Raw genomic sequence first — 17,535 nt, 5'->3', positions numbered from 1 at the left:
ATCTGGGGCAAGACAAGACCTATCACAGGCTTGTCACCCACTTCTACTGGCCCCAGATGAAGAAGCACGTCGGTACCTTTTGTAAGTCATGCCAAACCTGTCAAGCCAGTGGTAAGAGCGGAGGGAAGTGCGTGGCGCCCCTCCAGCCATTTCCTGTAGTGAGCACCCCTTTCGAGCGGGTGGGCATTGATATCGTAGGGCCCCTGGATCCCAAGACCGCCTTAGGCAACAGGTTTATCCTGGTCTTGGTGGATCACGCCACTCGGTACCCGGAAGCAGTCCCTCTCAGGACAATCACAGCCCCCGTGGTGGGCCGTGCATTGATGGGGATCTTTTCCCGTGTGGGGTTCCCTCGAGAGGTGGTCTCCGACCGGGGTACCAACTTCATCTCTAGGTACATGAAGTCTCTGTGGGAGGAGTGTGGAGTAACGTATAAGTTCACCACTCCTTACCACCCTCAAGGAAATGGGTTGGTTGAAAGGTTCAACCGCACCCTGAAGGGTATGATCATGGGCCTAGCGGAGCCCATGAGACGGAAGTGGGACGTCTTGTTACCATGCCTGTTGTTTGCCTACAGGGAGGTGCCCCAGAAGTCCTTAGGGTTCAGCCCCTTTGAACTGCTGTATGGCCACCCTGTTAGAGGACCTCTCACACTGGTGAAGGAGGGGTGGGAGAAATCCCGTGGGAAGACCCCCCAGGATGTGTTCAGCTATGTGCTGGCCATCCGCAACCAAACGCAGCGCTTCAGGAAGCTCGCTCAGGAGAACCTAGAAGCCAGCCAGGAGGAGATGAAAAGATGGTACGACCAGAATACCACTCTGGTAGAATTTCATCCCGGGCAGAAAGTGTGGGTAATGGCGCCGGTGGAGCCTTGTGCGCTCCGTGACAAGTGAACCGGGCCATATGAGGTGGTAGAGCGCAAGAGTGAGGTGACCTACCTGATCAACATGAAGACTCCTAGGCAGCCCCTTAGAGTCTTGCATGTAAACCGCCTCAAACCCCACTTCGAGAGGTCTGAAGTGACGATGCTCATGGCTACCGACGACGGTGGGGAAGAGGATAGTGATCCTCTCCCTGACCTCCTGGCAACCAAGGAGCAAGACGGGTCAGTGGATGGTGTGGTCCTCTCGCCCACCCTGACCCCAGAGCAGCAGAGCGACTGTCGCCAGGTGTTGGGTCAGTTTGCCTCCCTGTTCTCCCTGACACCAGGTGTCACCAATTGGTGCGTCCATGATGTGGACACTGGAGATAGCCTGCCTGTGAAACAGAAGTTTTACAGAGTAGCTGACAAGGTCAGGGCCAGCATCAAGGAAGAAGTTTCCAGGATGTTGGCGTTAGGGGTAATTGAGCCCTCTAGCAGTCCCTGGGCTAGCCCAGTGGTCCTCGTTCCCAAGAAATCTGCTACACCCGGTGGCCCGTCAGAACTTCGGTTTTGCGTGGACTACCGCGGGCTCAATGCGGTCACCAAGACTGACGCGCACCCCATCCCCAGAGCTGATGAGCTCGTGGATCGGTTAGGAGCTGCCCGGTACCTCAGCACCTTCGATTTGACTTCGGGGTACTGGCAGATTGCCTTAACTGACGGGGCAAAGGAGAGGTCGGCATTTTCAACGCCAGAGGGGCACTTCCAGTTTCGAGTCATGCCCTTTGGATTGAAAAATGCCCCTGCCACCTTCCAGAGACTGGTCAACCGGGTACTGACCGGGCTGGAGCAATTCAGCGCCGCATACCTGGATGACATTGCTGTGTTCAGCTCCACTTGGGAGGAACACTTGCAACACCTCTGTGAAGTGTTGAGGGCGCTGCAGAAGGCAGGCCTCACTATCAAGGCTAGTAAGTGCCAGATAGGGCAGGGATCAGTGGTGTATTTGGGACACCAGGTGGGGAGCGGCCAGGTGGCGCCCCTACAGGCGAAGATCGATACCATTCTGGCTTGGGAACCCCCCAAGACGCAGACAGAGGTGAGGGCCTTTCTAGGACTCACCGGGTATTACAGACGGTTCATCAAGGGATACGGCACCATTGTTGCCCCCTTAACGGAACTAACCTCTAGGAATCAGCCCAGGAAAGTGAATTGGACCGAGGCCTGTCAAACTGCTTTTGATGCCCTGAAAACTGCAATGTGCACAGCACCGGTGCTTAAGGCGCCTGACTTTTCGAGTGAGTTCGTAGTGCAGACAGACGCTTCAGAGCAAGGCGTGGGAGCAGTACTCTCACAGATGGACGACGAGGGCGGGGACCAACCCGTAGCTTTCATTAGTAGGAGGCTACTTCCCAGGGAACAGAGGTGGAGCGCTATTGAAAGGGAAGCATTCGCTGTGGTCTGGGCCCTGAAGAAGCTGAGGCCCTACCTGTTTGGGACTCACTTCCGTGTTCAGACCGACCACAGGCCCCTCAGGTGGTTAATGCAGATGAGGGGTGAGAATCCAAAACTGTTGAGGTGGTCCATCTCCCTACAGGGAATGGACTTTACGGTGGAACACCGTCCCGGTACAGAGCACGCCAATGCTGATGGTCTGTCCAGGTTTTTCCGCCTTAGCGATGAGAACTCCCAAGAGGGTGGGTAGTTCTCCCCGCTTTCAGCTGGAGGGGACACGTGTTAGACCTGACATCCTTGGCGTGGGTTTTTCCCCTATCTTTTGCCTCTGCTACCTGGATTTTTGATGCTGTGCTGGATTTCGATTTGCTGGTTTAGATGCTTTGGACACTCTGTCACTGCTAATCAGTGCCAGAGTGTAAGTGCTCCCTGTGTAAAATATCGCATTGATTGGATATACCTGATTGGCACATCTGTATCACCATGAAGTCCCTAGTAAAGTGCACTGTGTGTGCCAGGGCTGGTGATGACGGATGCTACTAGTGGGTCTGCAGCGCAGATTGCGCCACCCACCTGTGTAGCCCTAAAACAGTGTCTCAGGCCTGCCGCCGCAGGCCTGCCTGCAGTCCCCGGACTGCCATGTCCCCCTGGCCAGTGTCCACACTGGCCGGGCCTAACCCTTCCCTTTTCATACACGTCAGTCATCCCTATGGAAGGCCCAAGGTACCCCCCTGGGCAGGGTGCAGTGTATGTAGAAGGTAGAGCATGTACTAGTGCAGGTAACATGTTCTGGTAGTGAACACCGGCCATTTTGTGTGTTCACTACTGCAAGGCTATCTTGTTCCATAGGCTAACATGAGGGAGGCGGGTGCCGATGGCTATCCGCCTATCTTCTCATACGAACAAGATAAGACATGAGTGTTTGATATCCCTGAGCTCAGCATTTAATAACACATCTTTTAGGAGAGATTGTTTTTAAATCCTGAGTTGGAGAACAGTACTTTTTAGAGAGTAGCTGTTCTCTTGTCTGACCCTTCTGTGTGCATGGGCGCGCTTGTGGATTGACTGCCTGGTTTGAGAGTGACAGGGGCTGGGGATCCCCCGGGAGGTTGGACGAGTCAGCCCTCTGCTGAATGGCGACAATCGCAAGGAGAGTGGAGGGAGGAGATAGCACCTGGGATTGAATAGGGCTGTGCCTGCCTGCCACTCCGCTGGCTCCACCTCCTGCTGGGCGGCTGACGACTCTGCCCCTCGCTCTGAAAAGAATGTAGAGACCAGGAAAACAAAGTGCTCCAACAACACCCAGAACTGGATCAGACCGGGCTCAGGACCCACTTGCACAAAGACTTCAAAGACTTTTAGGGGTATAAGTACAAGACCCCCGACAACAGATTTTTAGATTCGACCATCAAGAGGAACCTCTGCTGAAAGACGGACCGCTGAATAACTAAAGGAAGATTGCCGTGCTGTGTGCTCTAAAGGCTGACCTGTTCTGCTGTGCAACTGAAGCTGAGGAGGAGAAGGGGTCTTGCTGTGTGCTGACCCTATCCACTTGACCAAACAAGACTTTGCTGTGTGCTGTGTCTTCAACTGAATCTCCAAGGGCCTGAGAAGAGCTGGCCTCCTGTTTCGCAACCCAGGGATAGAAAGGTTGCCAAGAACTCAAGACTCTGCTGTGTCCCACCTGCGCTGCTGTGTGCCGCAGGGACCGTGGACTGTTCTACCAAGCTTCTCAACATCTGCCTGTGAGGTGGGCTGGCTGCTCTCTGTCTTTCTGGAGAGTACCGCACCGAGCCGGGCCTGACACCGGTTGCCGCATCAAGAAGATCGACGTGCTCATCGGCACGTGCCTTGCCGCGACCCGGAGGCCTGACGCAGACCGAGAGGCGTATTTCCCTGCTCTACGAAGCCGCGCAGTGAGTGGCTGACTCCGGTGACGTCGACATCGTCACTGGGGGCTCGTCGAGGGAGTTGTGGAATCCTTGCATCGAACAGCCCGAGGAGCGCTCGTGCAACGAGCGCAGTGACACCGCCGGAGCAACGTAGCTGCCTAAAACATCGAGAGCCTACAAATTGATTAATTCTCAGTGAGTATCGAATCACTCAAGAGACTAGAGACTATCGTCTGACGATCCCGACCAACCAAGAAAGCGATTGTTGTGTAAACCTGTGATGCTTGATTTCAACTGCGGAAACTAGATAAAGATATATTATTTTTGATATAACTCACCTGTGTGGTCTAAGTTTGTGGTGTGCGGAGGGGGGATCATTGTGGTGTCTACGTGCAAATACCTTACACATTGCCTTGGGGATAAGCCTGACTGCTCGAGCCAAGCTACCTAGAGGGTGAGCAGGGGTTATCTACCGTGTGTGTCCCTGTACCCTGACTAGAAGCAAGGGTCCCTATTTGGTCTAAGGTGTATGCCTCTGCCAACTAGAGACCCCCAGATCTAACAGTGTGTGTAAGGGTACAGGGCCTCCAAGGGTGGCACAAGGTGTGCTGCAGCTCTTAGAGGTCTCCCTTGGTCACAAAGCCCTGGATACTAAGGGTACCATTTACTAGGGACTGACATGTGGCCAGGGTTTGCCAATTTGGGTTTGGTTTGTTTTAGGGAAGGAACATAGGCCCTGGGCACCTGATTGGCACGAGTCCAGGGTACACTCAGTCTAAGTACATTCAGCAATTCAACAAAAAGTGGGGGCATACCATGGAAGAAAGATGGCACTTTCTCACACAAATGCCTTGCCCTTTCTCTATTTCCCACTCTAACTCTTTCTCGAATCTCGCTTTTTTTGGGTCTAGCCTAGAAACAGCTTTAGTTATCTCGCCAGACTTATGTTTTCAGAAAAATTTATAAATAGCACAATACACGAGTACGTACATGCTTGCAGGAGCTTTCAGTCAGTGGTCTTCTGGATTGGTCTATTCAGCTGTCATTTGCATTTTGCCTCTGCCCACCGCCAGTATTCAGCATGGGCAATGTGTTAGCCTACTTTAGCTATTGGCTGTTCCTACTGTGAGTGACTGCATTTTGTCAACTTCCAAAAAAAGCTAGACCCACAGACTTACCCACTATGGTGACCACTGAAAAAACCTCTACCAATTAATACCATAATATATTTGCCAGATACCATAATAGATTCTACCACATCGTCGCTTCTGATAGCTACCCCCTCGCCAACACTCCTCCTCACCGCCCCCAACGCAAAAAACTCTGTCCACATGAGTCCGTACGCTCGCAGCATAGACTCTGACTGGGAACCGACCGATGATAAGTTGTATAAAGCGGTCCCTCCAACTGACCACAACTGAATTGGCATCATCGTCTTCCTCTCCTCCCCCCATGGTGCAAACCCATCGAACCTCTGCGTCTTGGGACAAGAGAGAGCATCAGTAATTCCTGCAATGTGTCACGCTGTGTGAATCACATTCGATCTCAGGCATTCCAGGACAAAAACTAGCAACAACTGCCAATTCTTTGGCTCTCTCACTTGTTAACTATATTCACTACAGCCAGGCTATCCACATTGAACATTATAGACTTGTTAGCAAAATGCTGCCACTGAAGGCACACTGCCACCACCAGGGGAAAAAACTCCAAGAAAGCTGTACTCCATCCCCCTCTTTCCCAGCCCTCTGGCCACTTTTCCACACACCACTGCCCTAGCCAAAAAATGCCAAATCCCTGTCCCCCTTGCTGCATCTGAGAAATGCTATATTGGCCACTACACATGCGCTCCCAAACCTGCCATAGGAATCCCATCGAAGTCTCTCAAAAACGTCTGCCACGCCTTCAAATCCACCTTCACCCCTGCCTTCAAATGCACTCTATGATGCAGCTGCGATGTTCCTGGCAATGCCATCCCCAAATTCCTACAGAACCTTCTCCCAGCAAGCGAAATTGAGATGACCTAGAAGAACCTGAATGTCTTTGACCTGTACGTTGGATTTCAGCAACATCCTGTCCAGCAACGCCATCAACTTCTGTTTTTTACTCACAGGAAGCCTGACTTGCATGCACTAGGAATCCAGTTCGATTCCCAAGAAAGTGATCATTTCAACTGAGCCAACAGTCTTCTACATTAGCTCTTGTAACAGACCCAGCGAATCCCACACATTCTTCTGAAGCAGGTGAGCATACTATGAAGAAATCATCCAAGTAATGAATCATGATTTCCCTCTCCACCGTGTAGGGCAAAATTCTCTGCAAGAAGGAACAAAAAGTGTTCAACAGTGAACAAGAAATAGAACAACCCATTGGCAATGCTTTGCCCTCAAAGAAATATCACACGAACTGCATTGCTTAAAAAATCGTAATCTGAGGGGTGCACAGGAAGTACGTTAAAGGCTGATTTTATGTCACATTTTACTATCGGGCCCTTGCCCCAACCTATTGACCAGGGTAATTGCCGATTCTACCGGAGCATAATGAATTCTACTGCATGCCTCTGGAATTAAATTGTTGACCGACATATCTTACTGCCATGATAGGTGTTGAATCAGACAGAATTCACCCAGTTCTTTTTTATTGATGGCTCCAATCTGTTATACCATCAAATTGTCTAATGGCCAGTCCTCAAATGGGCCTTCCATACACCCTCCATGACTATTTTCAAACGTTTCTTCAAAATCAACTTTTCGTGTCCTCTAATAGACTTCAAATTCTCCACCTATGTTCTTTCATGCGGCCCCTCATACCACAACCTAAAACCATGCGCAAAATTATCCATCAGCATCTCCTACTCCTCCTGCATCCTAAACGTTAGCCTTTGAACCTTACCTGATTTACGTGCCTTTTCCCAAAGGATTCCGCCCCCTCACTCTTGCCTCAGTCACTGCTGCTCTTCCATTGTTCCCCTGCATTGTCCTGGGTTCCAAAACTGGTCCCTTACGGCCCACACTGTGTGACTGCATGCTTTCCACAACACTTTGAACATTTGTGGCTGTATTTGCAGTGTTCACGCAAACACGCTCCTCGGTTATAGGACCAACAAGTGCCCATCAGTGGTGGCTCGTGACATTTGAAAGTATTGAGGCATAAAAGCTGGGAACTACTTTTATGTAGTGAGCAAAGCAAACAAGTTTAAAGGACAAGTGTGGGATCTGGGGATTCTCTTAAAGAGAAAAATTGAAAAAAGTTTGGCAAATGTTGCATTTTAAGCAATTAAATTTAGTGAGAATGCAAGGTTTATAAAGCAGTGAGACGATATAGCAGCATCGGCTCCTGTTATGGGGTGGCAGGGTGTTGACCTACTGCTTTCCATTGTGAATTCTGATTTTTTTGGGTGTCGCAGGCACATATAAAACTAACTGCGTGCTGTTTGGTGGATACTGAGGCAGGCTGAGCTGCAATTCCTTCTATTATGCCATTAATACAGAATCAGGGAGTCTCAAATGTGTTGCGTCTCTGGGAGTCAAAGGGTGCATGTGGACCCTCCCTCTAACCCAGGTGTGTCATTCAAAGGACATCCATGTGCAAGGCTGAGCCAATCAGTTCCATGAACCCCTTACTCCACGAGGCAAAGCGTTTAATCAGTCTCCATCCAGCTATCAATAGTTTTTCCATTCAGAGGTATTCTTTTATGTAGACAACAGGATGGCTAAGTGAGAGGAATGTTCATCACTGAATCGTGCAGTCATCTGAAAGTCACACATTCATATCCCGCAAAGGCTGACTCGTTTGTATTTCCGAGGTAAACGGAGTGCCATTTAATCGACTACTAGTAGCACCTGTTGTTTACAGCGCTTATAAGCTGCAGGTATGAAGCGCTATATAAAGGTAAGGTATTACAACAGAAAGTAATGGTACAGATTGTGACTGTGAAAAGAAGGTCTTCTTGGGTGTGAGGTGTTATGAGAGACAACTTCCATAAGAACTGAAATACTGAGGCTGTTATGAGATGCTCTTAAAATAGGAATTAGTTTACGCTGGATATTACTTCCAGCGTAGGTCCTGTGGAAATGAATCAATTAGGAAATTTTTGGGGTGGGTTTTCCGTACCTATGAATTGATGGAGGGTCAATCACACCTCGTTCCAAGGTTCCCAAGATGTTGAGCTCTTCCAGTATGGCTCCCATAGTGTTATCAGTGAAACCATCCCATACACATTAAACGAATATTTGCAGGTTTCAGTATCTGACTGTGACAACGTCTCAGAATATAAGTCTTTCCGGAGACAGAGGAACTCAGCAGAGCCTGAAGCACAACTCTTTTTTACGCATCGTCGTTTACTTGCACGCACCCGCAAGATCGGCTATTTGCCGTTATCCTGACATTTGTGTGGTAATTTAACAACACTGACTGGATCAGTGGTGTGAAGTATGGAGCTCGAACCTCTGGGAGACAGGGAGGCGATTCGCCACACCTCACACATCGCTCTGGAGACATGAAAGCTCTGCACAAAATAACTGTGAACAAAAACGAACTTTAAAAAATGAAAAAGAACGCTCTATCATTATTTTAATCACCAATGAAAACATAGAATGGCTCCCTTTTACCAAAATTCAAATACATACAGGGTGATTCACAGTGAAAAATTATAAGCATACATACACACGCTGAGCTGTCTGGCTCTTCTGTGCCCGAGCTTGGAGCTTCCTGTGTGCCAAAGAGCCAATGCCAACGAAGCTCTTATGATATTTACTATGTTAAATACCATGAGAGCTGTGCCGGGATTGGGTGGACAAGGCAACACAGTGCCCCACCGAAGAAATAAAGGGTTGTGTTAGTTGGCCCAGCCCCTGCCTTCTAGCCTCCTAGGGAGAGTGGATTTTACCTGAAAAGCCTGAATTACACATGTCAGGTTGGCGAAGTCCAGAGACCGGTCAATCTGTCATGTGCACTTTAAGTACACAAAAAGCCTGCAACACTCTTTGGCAACAGCCCATCGCGAGGGCACAATATGAGGAATTGCAGCTCAGCCTGTCTCAGTATCCTCCGAATAGTTTTATAGGCGCCAGCGCCACCAAACAAGCATCAGAATACACAGTGGAAAGAAGTGGGTCAACGCCCTTCTGCCCCTTAAGAGAAGACTCTGCGGGTGCCCATATTCCCTGCTTGTCCCCCCCCCCCCCTGCTGGACCCACTCATGTTTGGGTGGGACATCACCAAACAAGCTTGTATATTACTGGCCACCCACTCGCCATGTAAATAGATGGAGTCGTTCTATCCGGTGTCATTGTTTGTAAGTTCATTGTCAAGCTGCTCCCACCCATCTTCGTCTTCTGCTAGCCTGGCCCTAAACTCTTCATCATACCACACCCAGGAGCATCTGCCAAAAGTTATCTGCGCTTTGCTCACCCCATCTATATACTTGCTATATATGCTACACATCGTTTAGGGAATATCTTGCAAAAAACACTAGAGTAAATCAAAAACGCTGCCATCCAATTTTCTATATTTGTGGGCACCTTTTCCTGACTCATTTATCCACATCAAAGAACCAAGTATAATAAATAATAAGCAAGGATATCTTGCACCCTGCATGTGCTCCACCCAGGAAGTGGCCCTTGTCTCAGGCCACTCTAAGCCTCATAATTGGATGGCCTCCAGACAAGGTTAAACAGTGAGATGAGTAAATCAAGGCAATTCTCACAGCAGCATAGTCTGAAGGAAGCAAGGCATCAGCTACCGCGTACTAACTGCCAGAGCAGTGTCTGTGTATGGTGCAAAATCTCGAACACTGAGGCCCAGATTTACAAATGGTTTGTGTCGGGTTTGTTAAACTTTTCTAATGCAAACCCAACGCAAAGCGTTCAGGAGGAATCTACTTGGCTGGAACATAACCCTAAGTAAAGCAAATTTGCGCATAGCACTGCTTTGCGTTACTTTGTATCAAGGGGACGTTCCATGGGGAAATTAATGGGCATTCCCATGCTACCACTCATGGACTTTGACGCAAATCCATGTCTACAAGCCATTTGCTCCAAAACCATGTGCCTCCAGACAGGTGTTAGGAAGAGAAATGTTTTTATTTCTCCTTGTTGGGTCGAGCCTAGCGCAGCGATCATGCGCTGCCGTAGGAGATGACCTTTTGGAATCGGTCTGGACTTTTCTAACACTCGTGCGTGTGGCGGCATCCGCCTTGCGGGAGCGAACAGCGGCGCGCAGGGGCCATGTGTTTCTAATTAGCGTGACCACGTGCGCCTGGCTTCCGGACTCAATATCCCATTTCATGCTCTTTGCTTTATTTATTTTTTGGTTTACAAGAGCCAGGCAGCTGCCAAGTGCTGACAAGCTCCTTTTTCACACACCACAATATTTTTCGCCAGTTTCATTTACCGTTTTAACATGGCCATTCAGCATGCTGTACCAGCATTTTTTAAAATACTGCACCAATCATGACACATATGCACACCGGCGTCATGGCAAATGTGCACACGTCAAAATGCATGTGCACGCTCGCATCATGACGTGTGGCGATCATCTTGGAATACGTTGCTTTGATGAAAAGTTCATTGAAAGAATGCAGGTCATACGTGTGCAGGAGTTCACACATGCTGGTACAAACAAGCATTGGCAAAGCTACTACTTCAAATACTTAAAGCAGAGACCTACTGACTGTGCCAATGCCTGATTTTCAAGAATGCAACTAATCTGGGGAGCAGTGAGCAAGTGAGGAGTTTTCTGGTGGGTAGTAAATGGTGGCTGGTCAGTTTCTTGTGTGGGTAGCTTTGTTGATCACTGCTGCTCCAAAGCAATAAATAGTATTGCTCTGCAATTGAATAACAAAGTTCCTCTCGATGGACACTTGACTCTCCAGGAGTAACAAAGCTTAGCAGCCAAGGATTACTTCTAGGAGATGCAGGAAGTTGGAAACTCAGACACTGGACCACACAGTAAAGAACACTCAAACTCCAAGTCAAGTCAGGGCTATAGCTTCAAAGAACAAGCATTGGCATAGCCAATAGGTCTCGCCTTTAGGACCTTATAAGTGTTTAGTCATGCAACAGTTGATGTTGTTGCACCAAGGATATTGTGCTGCATAACTAAATACTTATAAGGTCCTAAAAGCGAGACCTATTGGCTATGCCAATGCTTGTTCTTAAGAGGTATGTGGTAGTCTTTCAAGAGGTCTAGCTTCCATTTATTAGGAAGTGTTGCTCGGAGTTTCCCAGTTTCAGGGTCAATCTGCAACTGCTTTTGTTTTGGAAACAAAGAATCTGATGAAGTTCTTTGGACGGAGTGTCTTTGTCCCTTTGTTTATATTCAGAGGGTTTAAGTGGACTCCCATGCTTTTTGGGCTCTGCGCCCTTCGGTGCGGGATGTTTGGGCTCCGAAGTTTTGGTTTTTCCTGGTTTCGGATCCGAAGGTCTCTCTTTATGTGTTTTCGGCTCCAAAGCTTTATCTTTAACTGGTTTCAGCTCCGAAGCTTTTGGTTTAGGTGGTGTTGATTCCGAAGCCTTTGGTTTAGCTGGTGTCGGCTTCGAAGCCTTGACTTTATGCTGTTTCGGATCCAACTCATTCAGTGCCGAAGATGTCTTCAGTGCTGGCAGCGCAGCGTCAGGCTTGGTCTTTGGTTTCGGTGCCGAAGATGTGGGTTCGGTACCCGAGTGGGGTTGGCTCGATCCTGACCTGGAGGACTTGTCCTTATGTTTCATAGCCAGGACCGAGAGCGGGGCGTCTGAAATGGTATCACGGTGTCAACCTGAGCCAGAGGGCGAAGGTGTAACCGGAGTCTTTGGTGTTTTTGTGGGCAGTTGGGGCTCGTTACTCACAGTTCGTTTAGCCAGAGTGACGTTCAAGTCCTCTTCCATGTCGTAGTCGTCCGCTTCAGACATGGAAATGTGTTCTTGTTGGACCTGGCCCTTTTGGCAGGTTCACCCCTAAACTTTTTGCATTTATCCTGGCCTTTTTCCCTATGTAGTGTTAGTAGTTTTAGGCCTCTAGGCACTTTATGTTTATTGTTATTTGTATAGCGCTAATCACCAAAGGTCTCTAAGCGCTTCCTTTTAGACAACAGACACAACAGGGTAGAACGCTGACGTTGGCCCAATACTCATAAGCCTACACAAAGGCCTCCGAAAATAGCATGGTCTTCAACCTCCTCCGGAACGAAAGTAGATTTGTGTTCCACTGCTGCTGGACAAAAACAGAAAAAGCACGACCCCCAAGTGTCGACAAGCTAAAACGAGGGCAGGTAAGAAAGCTGGCCTGCGAAGAGCGAAGATGACGACCGGGGACATAGGGCTTCAAGCGATCTTTGATGTAGTTGGGGGCTTCGCCAAACAGGGACTTGTGTGCAATTCACAAGCCCTTGAAGCTAGCCCTTTGTTAAATAGGTAGCCGCAGCAAAGGAGTGGCATGCGTTTTACGAGGCAGCTTAAATATCAGTCTAGCTGCATCGTTCATGACTACCTGGAGTTTCCTCAGGAGTGATCCTGGGAGCCCAATGTAAACTGTATTTCCGTAGTCAAGCCGAGACAATACTAAGGCAGTTACCACCGTTTGCATGGTAGTGAATGACAAAAGGGCCGGTAGTTTCCGGAGCTGGCGCAGTAATCCGATACAGCTTCCCACCACGGCGGAGACCTGGTTCTTCATGGTCAATCCGGAATCCAGTATGATACCAAGGCTCTTCACGGTAGATACTGGAGTGGGGGTGGAGCCAAGCTCGAGGCCAAAATAGGCCAGACCAAGGGGAGGAGTCTGGGAAGAGTACCAAGACTTCAGTCTTGTCAGGGTTCACTTTTAACAAATTCAGAGTCATCCAGTTCATGGTGTACCTGAGGATGTTCTGAACATTCCGTTGTGAGTCACCAGAGTGGTCGATGCGAACTATTAGCTGGGTATCGTCCGCATAGTTAAACACCTGGCAGTCTAGCTCAGCTAGGGCCTCAATCAGGGGTTGGAGATAGATGTTAAAGAGCAGGGGGGGCATTGTATCCTGTGTAAAGTGCGTGTGCTCCGTGTTACATTTAGTGAGACTGGCCTGCCCTCCCATAGGAATGCATGGGGGATATGTGTGTCCATGGTAGTTCCTGATGTGAGATGAGTGCAGGGGCGAGTTTGGTATGTGCGAACTCGTGAGAATAAATGCTGCACAATGGTGTGCGCAGATTTAGTGTGACTGGCGGAGAAGTGCCACTTCTAGAAGTTGGCATTTCTGTGTACTGTGTGATGTGAATTGCCTGTCTGGCTTGTGATTGACAGGAGCGAAGAGGGCTGGGAAATTCCAGGAGCCAGGGTGAGTCTGCCCGGTGGTGAATGCAGAGATCTGCATGTAGATGGGAGGGAGGAGTTGCACCTGTGACCTGAATGGGGCTGGGCCTTCCCTTCACAATAATGGCTCCACCTCCTGTGGTGCGTCTGATGTCCCTGGCCTGTCCTGTGAATAGAGAGGGGAGCTGAGCAAAACAAAGTGCTACTGAACCAGTTGTATCTGGTTCTCCCCTTGCCCTACAGTTGCAGAACAAAGGAAAATGCTGTATAAAAGAAGGGTCTGTGACCCCATGAAAAGGTACTTGTTTGTGGACTTGAATCTACCAGGGGCGTGCTGCTGCTAGGGGTCAGGGGAAGGCTTGCCTCCCGGGACCCTGCCCTGCCCCTGGATGCCTGGAGGACTACCTCTTGGGAACCTTCTGCCTTGCTGGGACTCCAGGACTTCTGGGACTCGGTGCTTTGACCCCAGCGCCCTGTGAGCGCTTTGCTTTAAATTCCTGAAAGGACCTGGACTTTCCCTGAATGAGAGGGAGAGCTTGGGGGCGGCGCATCACCGCGCTGTAGCCCTTGCTGGAGGAATCCCCAGCCCAGGGATTCCCACGTTGTGCTTTTATTGCGAGTGCCCACCCCGCTTATTTGTGCCCTAGCGGGTGCACACCCCGCCTATGTACTTATTTTTAACTTACGAAGGAGCCTACCCCTCTTACTGCCGAAGTAAAAGAATCCCTGCCGCGGCCCACAGGAAGTCAGGCATCCTTGCCCAGGATGTGGGCGGAGCCTGCGATGCAGCAGGAAGTGACTACTCGAGCGGGGCTCCCATCTGCTGTTGGGAGCCCCGGTGCAGGCGGAGGAAAAACGCAGGCGGAGGAAAAACCCAGGCGGGAGCCCATCCCGCACTGGACGGCGCCGGCAGAGAAGGAGGCACCCTGGGGCCTCGCTGGCCCCATCTTAATGTCCCGGTCCCGAGACGGGGGACCGGGTGAAGATAATCCAGCAGCAGGAAGTGCCTCGCGTCCCAGCGGGGCTCCCTTGAGCGGCTGGGAGCCTCGGGAGCCCCGGGGAAAGAGCGAGACGTGCGGCGCTGGCCAAAAGCCCCGGTCCCCGAAGAGGGACCGGGTGAAGCGGAGACCGGAGTCCTGCTGCAGAGTCCTGGTGAGTGGGGGGCTCCATGTTTTGTGCCCTTCGAAGCACAGGGCCAGTTATATCTCTTGAGCGGCCCAGTCTTGCAAGCGGGCCGCTCCCACAGTGGGGTCATGGTTATTTTAAGAGCCCAGTGTGGCTCCAACAGGCGACAGGCTTATTTATAGAGCCCCAGAGGGGCCCGTGCTGGCACCCGTGTCTGGGGTCATATCGAGGCGCAGTGTCGGCGCCTGGGCGGCCCCGGTTGCGAGGGGGCTGCCCCAACGACAGGGGACATGCTTCTTTCCAGAGCCAGAGGGCTCCAACGTTTGGCACATTTGTTTCAAGGGCCATGGAGAGCCCATGCCGCATTTTAACTCTTCCAGCTGCCCAGCAAATAGTGGGCAGCTCCACTGTTTAGGTCTTTCTTTTCTTTAGGGGGACATGTTGACTCCAGGAGTGAGACGCGCTCCTTCGCCCCCATCTCTTCCTACACAGCTGCGCAGCACTTAGTGCCAGCTGCTATGTTTAGGCCCGCGCAAAGCGCGCACCCTTGACTGTCGCTGCATTGGCAGCAGCCCTGACTTTTGGACAGAGGGCAGGAGAGCTCCCCCTTTGGGATGGCCAGTTGGCCAGGGGGATTGTTAGGTTTATAGGGCGCCAGGCCCTACTGTGATTGTGGGTGCAAGGAAATGCGATTCCTGTAGAATGATTTACGCACCTGTGTTGATACCCCTAAATGTGTTTTATGATTATCAGGTTGGTTGGCATATTATGGTTTATGCTAGTGAGAGTTATTCCCTAATGTAGTTATACTTAGGAGGTTAGGGTCCAATGCGTTTAGACTGGTGAGATGATTGCCTCATGTGCTTATAATGGTGAGGTTGGCGCAAAAGGTAATTCGAGCCTGGTGTGATGCTGTGCATAATGTAGTTTATGTTACAGGCCGATGCAAAGAACAGTGATTACCAGTAGTCACTGGTGGTGTTCTATGTTCATGATAAATTCTACATTTACTAAGTTCACTTTATGATGGTACTGACAGTGGTCCAGTGGGCCCTGTCAGGTGTAAATAATCCCTTGTAAATATGACCTAGTGCCAGGTGGCACCCTGTATAATATGTGCTTACTATTCTAATGTGTTATGATAATACAAAGGCTATTTTTGTATATAACCTTGTGTGGAGTTTCTTTTGTGGTGGGCCTGGGATGTTGCTGCTGTGTGCATGCGCAAATGCTTTACACATTGCCTCCGGGATAAGCCTGACTGCTTGTGCCAAGCGACCAAGGGGGTGAGCAGGGGTTATCTTTGGCGTGTAACTTCCTTGCCCTGACTAGAGTGGTGGTTTCTGCCTGGCTTTGGCGCACGCCTTAGCCAGCCAGAAATCCCATTTCTAACAGTTATTCTTCGGCGCTGGGTTGGAATTCCGACTCTTCTCCGAAGATGTCTGGCACCGGACTAGTGCCGCGTAACATCTTGTGACGTCGAGCCAGATGGTCACGAAACACTTTCTTCGATCGGAATGATCGACAGGCCTCGCAGTTGGTTTCTTCGTGCTCCGGGGAGAGCCAGAGGTTACAGACCTCGTGCAGGTCCGTGTGTGGGAACTTAGCACCACACACGGGGCTTTTCTTAAAATGGAGTCCGTCCATAGACTGCTGGCGTGGTCGGCGTGGGTAGGCCTCACGGCCCACGTTGAAGCGTTGATCGAAGTAGTTGGATTTTACGTTGCGCGTTGAAAGGGAAACCGCGATCGAAAACAATACCGTCGAGTGGTAAGGATTGCGCGTCAAAAAGGTTTGAAGACGATCCTGAACCAGAGTGGCGAATTACACATCCGAACCCGATGGCGGAAAAAAACAATCTGGGGATGGAGTTGATGTCCATGCGCACTATTATCGTAAGGAGTCACAACCTACCTCGTGACTAGGAAGACTTCTTCGAGGAAAAACAAAGTGCAAACATCCGAGCCGAACACCAGATGGCGATCTATGCGAACGCATATGATCTACAGCTCATATGCCTCGAACAAAAAGTTCCCAAAAAGCAAGCCAGGTGTGAAAGAAATGAAAAAGCCAATCATAGAAGTCGTAAACAGGCTATGCTCCACAGGAGGGCAAAATACATGTTTGACAGGCTAAAAACAAGTAGAGCTAGCTAATGGAAAGACAGCAACTGTGAGTGACAAAACAAAAAGCTAATGTTAAGCAATGGGCGGAATGCTTTCCAAGGTCAGCCTTCAGAATGTTCCCAATATGTCTTTGTGACCAGAGAGCTGCGCGGTCTGGTAGGCTTCCACCTAAAAATCTGCTGTACTTCCTGAAAATAAGCCACACTACTTGAAATTGACCTGCTACCAGTAACGATCAACTTTGTCTGCAACCCCAACCTGCAACACGTCAACTCACGAAGATTTTAAGTTTGCTGCAAACTCTTAATGAGACCCTATTATCCTACATTAATTACATACAAATAAGTTAACGTACAGTGGGTTACTAAGAGCTTGGGTCTGCATGAGTGTGTATGTCTTAATGCATTTGCAACCAAGCTACAGCTTTACGATTAAGGTTTAATAAATATATTAATCAACTATGTACACAAGAAAGATTCAGTTTTTCAAGCCAGCAAACATTTACCCAGTGTGGAAGCTTGCCCTCTGGGTATAATTTTCTGATCTCAGTCACTGCAAAGTAAGCTGGTAGTAGGCAAGCATTTCTATTCAGAATGTAGGCAACCACCTAAAAGTAAAATTAAACAACAAAATGAGATACATTTAACAAGAACACATCTCCACTAAAAGATACATGCATGTTTTGAACTCAAAGGATCATTACAAGTCCCTGTGCGCAAAGCCGCTTCCGTGCTCTTTCTAACTGACCCACTGATATACACCACATGGTGACAAATTGACTACGCCAACTGTTATTTGTGACTGG

General features: G+C 49.6%; 1 protein-coding gene across 3 annotated transcripts in view; it reads right to left on the bottom strand.

Annotated features, from left to right (window-relative positions):
* The window catches only part of MED23 (mediator complex subunit 23), a 467,463-nt gene that overhangs the window by 391,991 nt on the left and 57,937 nt on the right, over window positions 1–17,535 (bottom strand). For all 3 annotated transcript variants that reach the window (XM_085611580.1, XM_085611579.1, XM_085611581.1), the window contains exon 7: window positions 17,236–17,337. In XM_085611580.1, the coding sequence (XP_085467706.1) occupies window positions 17,236–17,337 (102 nt within the window). The remainder of the gene's footprint in view (window positions 1–17,235; window positions 17,338–17,535) is intronic.

Source organism: Triturus cristatus, chromosome 6, assembly GCF_964204655.1.
Source record: "Triturus cristatus chromosome 6, aTriCri1.1, whole genome shotgun sequence".
Lineage (NCBI taxonomy): Eukaryota > Metazoa > Chordata > Amphibia > Caudata > Salamandridae > Triturus > Triturus cristatus.
This window is presented reverse-complemented; position numbering and strand designations above follow the sequence as displayed.